The sequence below is a fragment of the Strigops habroptila genome, chromosome 1, assembly GCF_004027225.2.
Source record: "Strigops habroptila isolate Jane chromosome 1, bStrHab1.2.pri, whole genome shotgun sequence".
NCBI lineage: Eukaryota > Metazoa > Chordata > Aves > Psittaciformes > Psittacidae > Strigops > Strigops habroptila.
In genome coordinates, this window is record NC_044277.2 from 50018919 (window position 1) to 50030101 (window position 11183).

General features: G+C 40.2%; 1 protein-coding gene across 3 annotated transcripts in view; it reads right to left on the reverse strand.

Annotated features, from left to right (window-relative positions):
* Positions 1-10877, reverse strand: part of LPIN2 (lipin 2) — a 40632-nt gene extending 29755 nt beyond the window's left edge. For 2 of the 3 annotated variants that reach the window (XM_030496271.1, XM_030496243.1), the window contains exon 1: positions 1975-2568. In XM_030496271.1, coding sequence (XP_030352131.1) covers positions 1975-2061 — 87 coding nt within the window. In that variant the 5' untranslated portion in view covers positions 2062-2568. Of the gene's footprint in view, positions 1-1974; positions 2569-10629 lie in introns of those variants that run through there. The other variant, XM_030496252.1, reaches the window with a different exon arrangement.
* Positions 10878-11183: the final 306 nt, after the last annotated feature.

The window sequence follows — 11183 nt, forward strand, 5'->3', positions numbered from 1 at the left end:
GAAATGTTGAATTTATCTCAAATGTCAATAAAATTGCAGCTAGGAGATTTTAAAATGGGGGAGAGCGAAATTGCTTTAAGTTTTATTGTATGTTGTTGGAAAACTTGCGCTAAGCAGTACTGAACCTGACTACAGAGCTATAGCGAGGAACAGGGTAAAATGTTATTGTGTTGATTCTTGCAAATACAATAGAAATAGCCTGATCACAGAATAGCTAGTAAGACAAAGTATTTCCTTAATAACACTATTTATTTCATGCTTAGTAAGCATTCATTAAATAACATTGTCCTGAAAGCAGACAAAAGGAGAGAGCAGTATGCCTTCACAACCTGCTAGAAGAACCTAAAAGGCATGCCAATTTCCAGTTCTGCAACTCAAGACAAGTCTGACGGACAAGACAAGCTAAAAAAGGACAATGCAGCAATATTTCACAATACTGTTTAGATTTAGGTTTTCTTTAGGTTTTATTTATTTTGATATCCAGAGTATATATATTACCTGAAGCAGTGAAAGTCCAGAATGCTGCTAAAGTTAATGTAGCTCACTATTACTTCTTCTTCTAGGATAGCAAATTAAAAGGCTATTGATACCTAATATACCACCTAGTTTGCAAAAATTCTTACAGATGAATATGTAAATACTACAAAGGTAAGTGCAATGGCAATTGGAATGGTGGAAAGGACCTCTCCGTCCTACATCACAAAAAAAGATTTTTTTCTGGCAAGAAGCCATTACACTACAAAAGTCAGACACTGAAACTGCCCTTTTTCTTTTCTTTTGAGAGCAAGCATGAAAGTAAACATAAAATAAGAAAATCTTTAGTTCAGAAGTTTAAGAACTAAACATAAAATTATGTGCCTTCATGTATAAAATACTCAAATCAGTTAAACTAAAATTAAGCCTGCACATGTTGGTTGACTTCCTCATGTTACAGAAATGATTAATAGAATGGGTCTCAGAAATAACAATCAAACAGTAACACAGCTCAGATTAAGTATCTAACATGCTCTACATGACAGCCAAATTTTCAAAGCTCATCACCAGGAAATGTTTACATAACCTGAGCGGGAGGTTTTGTGGATAGGAATTATATCTATGTACTATTAACAAAGATGTTATTTTGGCTGCTACAAAACCAACGTGTTTTCTTGAATGATTTTTAATGTTATTCAGTAATATCCATATACAAGTGCGAGATATAACCAAAGTCTGTCCACAAATTTCTTTTTTCTGTACATTTGGAGTACCGCTTTAGTAAAAGTAAGCTACATTTTCATGTTCTGAAAGCTAACACCTTTTATACAGGTGCACCCATATGAACATGAACACTACAAATACCCAATTCAACAAGCAAAAAAGAGTGCAAGTTACTCAAAGACAAGCTGTCAGATTACTCTAAAGACGTACAGCTTTAGAGGGAATGAATTTCAACTATCACTGCAAGAAAAAGTTACTTAAATGCAGCTCTTAGCTTGTAAGAGGGTAGATGTTTATACATCCCATTTAAGATACATTTAGAGGATTAGAAGATAGTCTAATGCCACATGATGTAAACAGTAAACACATTGCATTTGTTTCAAGAGATTACGTAGAAAACAAAATAAAAACATGCACAGCAATTGTTTCCCTCAGTTTATCTCATCTTGCCTATACTTGCATGTGTATATGAGTTCGGAGCTTTCCTTAGCCAGAATAACTGTGAAACAGGACCATGGTACCATCAGGACTACTTGGCAAAAACAAGCAAACAAAAACATCTTTGCTTCTAAGTAAAGATTTTAATTTGTGTTTAGGGTTGCTCCTAGTACTGCACAAAGCACTTATGGAACAAAAATGGGAAAAAAAGTAAGTCTTTTCAATGCCTAATTAAAGTCTTGCACATACTATTAAATATAGGCTGTCAATTTTTATGCATTTTAACTATGCTATAGGAAATTATATACCCAGACTTAACAATAAATCTGTCAAACTCACCAAGATTCCAGAAGGAACCCTTTCATGGGCAGCAACAACTCTTCTACTAAAGTCATCTTCAAAACCATCCTTTTCCGAGAAATGCATCTCAGAAGACAGGAAACTAACTTTCCAAAGTACAGATAAATGCAAAGCTTACAGCCATAACAGAATGTTGTATCAGCATTTCTTCCCTTTCCATCGAAGCAGAAGAACTATGTAAATCTTCTGGTCTCAGAGAAAAGTGTTGGGTATACTTTCCCATGCAGTACTAAGATTAAAAAGGAAGCACTTCTTTAAGAAAGATCACACAGAAACGCCCTCACCAATAGGCTTTGCTTGAAATGTCACAGCCCCCTTGCGCTCTTGGAGATAAGTAATAACATGACCACACTCGCCATATGTTTGCGCTGATAGGTAATGATCTTGTTTTACACCAGGTCACGTGACTTTAGCTGGAGCTCCCATGGAAAGAAACAGGGATTTAGTTAATGATTCTTAAGCAAAGTCTACATTAGCTCACTTGGAGACTTTTTGCCCACTGGTGCAACTCTAGCACCTGTAGCAGCACTCAAAGTCCTAGTTCAGCCTGCTGCACACCTAATTCAAGAATGCCTGCTCCCACTCCATGTGCCTGCTCCCTCCTCTAATGGCTTCGCTGGGCTAGCTAATCACATTTCATAGGACAAACTTGACAACATTTCAGGGTCTAGTATTTGTGGGCTATTTTTCCCCCTTTCTGAAATCGCATTACAATAGTAAAGAGCTAACTGACCTGATACCAAGTTTGTATTAAGCCATACAAAAAAACAATGCTTACAAAATTAAGTATTTTTTCCTGAGAAATATTCCTGCTTTCTTTAAACTGAATTGTTAAAGCAGTACAATTTGTGTGTGTGGACAATACACACATGCTTATTGTATACCTAGCTCCATGACGGAGAACAAGAATCAATTTTCAATCTGAGCAATTCTGAAATGTCAGTCCTTCTCAAAATAGTGTTAGGGATAGGTGAAATAACTGAGGGAGTGTAGGAGTATAAGGAAATAAGTCTACCCTGAATGTGAAAGACATTCTCTCAAGACCATTAATATTCCCTCAATTTAGACACATTTTCATTACCTTAAACCCAAGCATCTCCTCCCCACCCCCAAGGTGTTACTTTGCATCTGCTAGAGAAGATGCTGAAGGAATGCTGCTTGAATTACAATCTAAAAAATAACCCAGGATCCTACTACAACCTTCACTCTATTCTCCTCTAAGTTTTGTACATGTATGTATTAGGCTCTGATGCAAGGACAATGAAACACAGTATTTATTAGCTGAAGCCAAATGGCTTGCAGGTTTCCAAAATAATTAAAGAACCTACACTCAAGACCAAAACTAAACCAGCCTTGATGACACACTCCTAAATTCAGCGTTGGGATCCATACAACTGCAGTAAGGCTGCAATAAGCTGCTACCACCTCTGGACCCTTTTCTATACACTGAATGTTTAATGTGGCTTTTCACAAGAAAAATTACCGGGTTTGTTAGAAGGCATGACACATATTTTCATAGGATATTAAGAATTACTAGACATACTCAATTTCCCTCTTCTTGTTCATCATTTCTTTATCATGAGTGTTCCGTTAAAATATGGTAAGAACCACACAGTTATGAGCAGAATGGAAGCCAGCTTTGTGAGACAGTGCTTCTTTTCAAACACTTTTTACTTAGCTTTATGTTTGTTGGTTGGTTTGTTGGGGTTTTTTGTGTACAATGTTCTATCCTATTTCAGTATTGTTCAGTATTTCAGACTGATATTATTTTCTTCAAAGCATCTAAAAGCATTTTAGAAGACAGACTTTCTATAATACAGACAAAATTGCAGTCACTGCACTAAGGTAAGATTAAGCCAGGTAATAAGCTTTGCACATTTAGTAAGCTTCCTTGTCTTTTATTTCTCAAAATTAATAAGGTAAATAAAACATAATTCCATCTGAATAAGTTTAAGTTCTATGTTATTTGCTTATAATTTACACAGGAAAATTAGCTTTAGTTTTGAATAGCAAGTAGACCAATATGGAAGTACCAGAAGCAATGTTTTTCATGCAACCTTAATCAGCTCTTTGGTGCGAGTAGATTTTACTGACGTTTAGCCTTAGAAAGCACATATGAGTTTTTTCACTAGTTTCATGCAAGTTAATACTGCTGAGAAAGATCAGTCACCATCCTATGTTCTTTTTTATTCCTCTGCTCTTTGTGGGTCTACACACCGCATTGCTCATTAGTCAAAATCCCTGATGGGAAGTATGATTCCATTTTAAGTACTACTTTTCTATAGTAACCTTCATAATGAATTTGATTGCAATCATTTAGTTTTACAGCATCCCAGAGACACAGTATTACTTTTTCCAGCTATGCAATGGAAAACTCAGGCCAGGAGATTAGAAAGAATGAGACAACTCCTTCTCTAATTAACATATCTAATAGATACAGCAAGTATATTCATGTCCCCTATGCTTCCTTCACCCCATCCCGCCTCATATCATTTTACTGGTCAGCTATGACTCAAGCACCACAGTTGTCAGTTTCCCACCCCAGCCTGACATCGGAAAAGGTCCCTTCTCCCCAAGCCTCAACTCTGATTCCTAAATTCCACCACACTTTCATGCACTTTTTAACACTTTTTCTACTGGGTGCAAACAAAGCAGAAGAGTTCCTAATTCTCCTATAGAGATTATGAAAATCAGACTGGGACTGAAAACACTTTCCTGTGCCCAAGTTCTTGATCCTAGCCCTGGTCTGAAGCATCTGCTTACTGACCCTGGATATAAAGCTCTGCACATCCCAGCTTGTGGTAAAATATAGTCAATATAGCACCTGCTACTTTTAACTGCAAAAGTCTATCCAAAGCCTAATCCAAAGGCTAGCAACTTTGCCAAGTTAAAATAAATTCAGACATGAATGACAGAAGACATACTGAATGAAGACTATTTGCCTCAGATCCCTTACGAAAGGGGCACAAGAATTCTTCTAAGAGAAAACAGCTAGAGCTTTTCCTCTAGTAGAGTGGAAACATACCACCAAGCTTTGCTTCTAATAAAAAAACCGAACAAACTTGATAAAATTTTCCATATAAAGGCTGAAGGTGGCTAATACGTAAATTGGAAAGAAATTTTCCATTTTAGTAAAGTTATGTGTAAAGTAAAGTTATTTAGTAAAGTTTATAAAAATCAAGTTCTGCTCAAAAATGCCAAAAAAGACTGAAGGGCAGTTACCTGCTTTTACCTGCAACTCCAGGCTGTCCAAAAACAAAAAATAATTAAAAATACCCTATCACAAGTAATAATAGAATCCAAGTACAAGAATCCCACAAGTTAATAGATGTTAGAAAACACAAGTAATACAAAAGCAGTTCATTGCCCACGAAACTGGTGGTGAAAATAGCATAAAATCAAATGTCTAGTTCTCCACCTAAGATACACGATGGTATATTCAATACTTTTAAGATCTCCTGTCAGGTGGAGTCAGTAGCCCTTAAAATTAGGATATTTTTTTCAGGGCAGCTTAAGTAGTTTATTTAATCTCCAAGGGTGGGGGTAGAAGAGATAGCAAGACAGGAAATCCGCAGTTTATTTGGACTTGGTCCTTTTGTAATGGGTCAACAGTTATAGTTGTATGGTCTACGATGAATCACCTGATTCCAGTATTATGGCACCTTTCCTTCTATTAATCTAAGTATTTTTTTATATATATATATTTTTTTTAAGTCACCTTTTTTTTCTGGTTGCAAAGGAACTTCAACAAGAACAAAGAATACTTTTAAGAGTCCATAAAGTGAATTTTACTGTTAAAATGATCAGTTCAATCAAAAAGTTTGGTTACATGCATGCAAAATTTCCATGTATGTTAAGACCTTAACTTCTTTCAAGGTACTTAAAAGAAGTGGCTAATCCAAAAGCACAGCACTTTGGAATTTGCATGGGCATATCCCACGCAAGTGCCTGACACACTTCATGTATCTATTTCCAGCCGCACAGGCTCTTCTACTGCCACACAACATCCTTGGTTGAACTTACTTCTAGACACATACCACAGAAACCAAAGTTTCTGAATAGACATTCCATCTATCTCATTTTTACATGAGATGAGAGAAAGCAGATGAAGTTTTTCCTGCATGTTTCTAGAAAGCACTACGCCTTTCCCTAATGAGCAATCCCTTATCTTTCTATTTTCTCCATTTAAAAAGGTTTCTTTCCAGGCACTGGTCTGCCCCAGGTGTATTTATATTTTCTGATAACCTTCCAGGATTTAGAAGTCAAAGAAAAAGAACACAGTCATGTATTTAAGCATGAAATGCATCTTCATCTACTACCGGTGTATAATTTGGTTACTTTTAGAATGTATACATGAATATAAGATCTGAAACTAGTTCATATCTTCAGGTTGACAAGAACAGAAATATAGTTATTCTGAGAAACAGATACATGGAATATCCCCAAAGTTCTAAATACAGTGTATATCAACAAAAAACCTTTTGTTACTTGATAGACTGTCCTTATTGTCGAACTGATGATGAACATGTACCAAGATAGAACAACATCCATAAATTTGATTTGCACACAAGACTTGGCTTTTTTATTAGAAAACTGGGTAAAAATGCTAGTCTTACAGAATTCCCACACAAAGGTATTTATAGCATGAAATGCTGGGAAAGGGAAAATTAGATATAGCTGAGCACAGCAGCATATGCTTACTCATTCACCAAACACAATCTACTTGCATTATTGAGTTTTAATGAACACAAAGATCACATCTGTCTGAAGGATCTATCTGTTCACCCCCAGCACACCATAGCACATCTGCACTATCTATATGGGACATGATGAACCTGTAAAGTAGCCTCGCAGATTTTTTGTGTTAACATGCACACTTTTCATTTGTGGAATGAAGAGTTTTAAGTCAGCATCGGGTAATTTCTACTTTTTTTTTTAATCATTGTATTTCAGTTCACAGCACAAACTAAATGTTATTGTCAGCCAAGTGAGAGACAACTACTTCGATTTCTAATGGAAATTTCAGCTACAATTCATTATTAGAAGTGCTTCTTTCAAAGAATCTTGCAAAGAATCCTTTAAACATTTCCTTTAAAGGGCCCTTCATAACCATCAAACCAGAAGAAGTACATTTCCTGAGGAGACAGTTACGCAGTCTAAAAAAAGACAAGTAAACCTAAGGGCATGGGCTAAGACTGGCTTAGCATGTGCTGCCTTCAGCCATGCAGACCAACACAAAAATGTCACCTGGTACAATGGAGGCTTTTATATTATTACTTTGCATATTTACATTTCTGATGCAGAACTTAAGCACTTTGGATAAAGAAATGGGCCAGTTCCTCAGTTAAAAGTCTTCTCTGTTCACTCAGTACAAAAAGCTGCAATGAGGAAGTGTCCCTTAATTTGGGGAAAAAGAGTGACTCAGAACAACTTCTGGTGGTTAATATCAAATTACAGTACTGCAAAGCTGAAAGAAACTGATAACAACAAAACACTTAACTAGGAAGGGGAAGCTAGCATCCTTTACTTGGAAATTCCCTTGAAATGTAGACAAGAAAAAAATAAATTTCTATTTAAAAAAAAAAAAAAAAAAAATCCCCCAAGAATGTGCTTAAGCTCTGTCCTCAAACACAGTCTGGCTTGACTTGTCATGACAGTTTCATATTAAATCAGCCTACCTGCACAAACTGAAATGTAAACACTAATGTTACTACATAATAGAGTCTGTACTAAGATTGAGATAGCAGCTATGCAGAATAAAACCCTCATTTTTTTAAGTAAAACATCCTTTGCAAAAGCAGCAAAATTTTTACTGCACTTGAAGTGGATAATTTTATTTACAATTAAATAATTAAAATCTCTGCTTATCTATATAACAGTGAGACACTTACAGAGCTGACATTTTTGGGTTACTGTAAAACCTTAAAATGCAACTTCAGTAAGATCAAAGGTTCATAAAGAAATACTCTCATCAGCACTGCCAGATGCAAAAATCGTTGGGATACAGTATACTACTACGTTATGTTCTCAGAATTTGTGCAGGATGGGATGAAGACATCTAATGCATATGCCTTAGATCTGAATTTGATCACAAACATATCACTCACTGTTTTGTATAAGCCTGACAGCTTTTTCACTGTGGATGTATGTAACATGCAGCACTGAATCTCATACCAAAAGGTGTCCTTTCATCCCTTTTCAGCCACTTACATACAACGTACTTGCAATTCATGAAACGAACAATGATTAAGAAGCTACTTTATACACAAGCCAAAGCTATTAAAAAAAAAAAAAAAAAAAACCACCAAAAAAAGTGGCTTTCTAATTCAGCACAGATATTCTATGATCACACACAAACTGTGAAGAACTGTGTTTTCCTATATTCTGTGACCTTGCACTTAAGATGCAAGACTGGGAAAGAAGAAAACTGTGAGTATCAACCATGTGAATGGTTACTTCCAGTAAGAGAGAAACAAATGCACCTGATTTAACGTCTAGCTTTGACAGAGGTTCCCAATGCGGCTGTGAACGAAATCCTTTCAGCTTTATCTGATCTAGATTGCAAGTTCTCTGGGGCAGAGACCAAGGCATGTAGTGCAAAGAACAGCTGTTCTGGACCTCAGGATACATAAGGAGGTGTCAAGTGAGTTTGTATTTCCCCATAACTGATCACGACTTTACATGCTGGAAGTAGGGAGAAAGGACAAAAAGTTCTCTGCACTGTGAAACTGGAACATTTCATATGTATGTCTTCCAAGTATATAATAATGAAGAACTAAACTCAGTTTTGTAAGAAGACAAAATGTTACATACTAAGCATAAGACAAGTTCATACACCACCTGTCTTACAGGCCATTAAAAAACCCAAACATTGTGATATGCTTAACTGAAGTTATGCTACAAGCTTAAAAATGAATACTAACTGCTTATGAAAGCCTTTCGGCACTATCTAGTTATTCCTACTGTAAGTAAGAATATCAGATAATAAAGCATTTAATTCAAAGTTCCTGACATCCTGAGTTCATTTAGAAATTTTAAACTTTGGCTTATCAGTTTAATATTCTGCCATAGAATAGTAATATGTTTTTACAGAGCACCTCACAGTTATTGTCTTACTCCATTCAAGTAGAGATCTTGTTTTTTTGTAAGAGACGGCGAAGTTGTTTACATTCCTGTGTGTTCTGGGATGCAAAGAAACAATAGCAGAGGCTAGGAGAGAAGCCACAACTGATAGTCCTGGCTGGAGCTAGTGGTCCAGCATGGTTAGGTACCTACTGAGTGACAGGCCCGCACTTCAGTAACACAAAGAAGGCATTTTGTGACTTGCAATTTTTCATTCTGACTAATGTATTTTAAAAATGAATACACATTAAAATGTGTATAACACTACACATTTTCCTTTTTTCAATATATTTTGCAAACATTAAGAACTCAGTATCCAGAATTGTCCTGAGAAATGCTATTATAAAGTATAAAACCCCCAAACCAACCAACCAAAGAAAACCAACAACCAAACAACTGAGTTCTGTAGGACCGTCTGTCATCATCTCTGACCATATCCTAAATAATACCACATACTAACAAATGTACTGTTTATAGCCATACACTATGTAGTATAGCTATGCAGTATAGCCATATACTATGGCTAACAAATTTTCTTGTGACCACAATGGAATTTTGTTTTGGAAGGGGGGAAAAAAAAAAGTCATCAAACGATGTGCCCATACAAAACCAAGGTATATTTATGACATTTTGTTGGATGGAAATGCAGATGTTTAAACGGCGTATTGTCTTGATCTTTTAAAAATCCCTGTCTGCTATATGTACTCAGTACCCACCACGTAACGAGAGGAAACATGCAGCTCACACAAATTCAGACGTGCACTTGGGAAAAACTCGAATACGTACACAAAAACCGCCCAGCGCATTTCCAGTGATTAGCACTTTATACTCCCCGCTCCAGCGGGGATAAGCAGAACACACAAAGGAGCAGTGCCCCGCAGGTACGCAAGTTAACAGCCTGAGTTCAAGCAATGCATATCCGCAAACGGAAGGAGCTCGCCCGGGCAGCGAGGCACGTATCGCGATTTTTAACATTTGAGAGTCGCACCGCCAAGCAGAGGCAGTAAACCCGACGTTTCAAAACGGTACACCGCCCTCCTGTCACCGCAACGCTGGAAGGCAGCGCCGGCGGCCACCCCGCGCTGCCCGGGCACAGGCACAGCCCGCACGGGCACAGGCACAGCCGCAGCCCCCCAGCCCCGGACTATCCCGCGCACCGAGCGGCCAGTGGACGGGAGCGGATGGTCCCCCTTCCCCCCCTCGCCCCATTCCGCACACCGTATCGCAGGGCAGCGTCTGGGAGCGTAGGCACCGGCGGCGGGCAGGCCAGCCGGCCCGGCTTCACAGCGACGGTCAAGGCGGGTGTGGGGGGCTCAGCGGCGGCTGCTCGGAGCCCTCTCTGGTAAAGGGAGCGAGGCCTGGCCGGGCCCTCTGCCACCCACCTTCCCCTGCAGCCGGCCGGGCTGGCCGGGCGTGTGCCACCCCACCCCCCCCGCCGGCTTGTCCCTCACACACAGCCAGACACCGTGCGCGCCCCCTCCCCAGCCGACTTGTCGGCCTCTTCTCGCGTACCTTGAGCGGCGCCCGGCGTCAGCCGAGCACAGACGGGCGGGCGGCGGATGGATGGATGGCGGGGGAAGGGAACAGCCTGGGAGGAGACGCGGGGCTGGGGGCACGGGAGAGCCGCGCTCGGCGGCTGGCCGCGAGCTGCGCTAAGCGGCGGCCGTTGGCGCACCGCCTGCACGTCCGCGCGAGCGCGCGCTGGCGCCGGGGGGGGGGGGGGGGAAGGGTTGGCGCGCCGCCGCGGCGCGGGCGAGCGCGCGCCACCTCAGCGGCGCGGTCTCGCCTCGCCCCGGGCGCCACGTGACCTTCGGGGAGACGCAGGAGGCGCGCGGCCTTCAGTGCGTGCGCCGGGTGAGCGGGCGCGGCCCCGTCCCTTCGCGCCGGGGCGCACGTAGCCGCCGCCGGGGCGTGTGAGCCGGCGGAGCCCGTCCCGCGTAACTTGCGCCGTGTGGGGCAGGAGGCGGCCGCGGGTGTTTTAACCGGCGAAGGGGGACGGAGGAGCAGAGACTGTAGCGACCGCGGCCTTACTGAGGCAGCCATCCGCGGCGGGGTGCGGGCGGAGG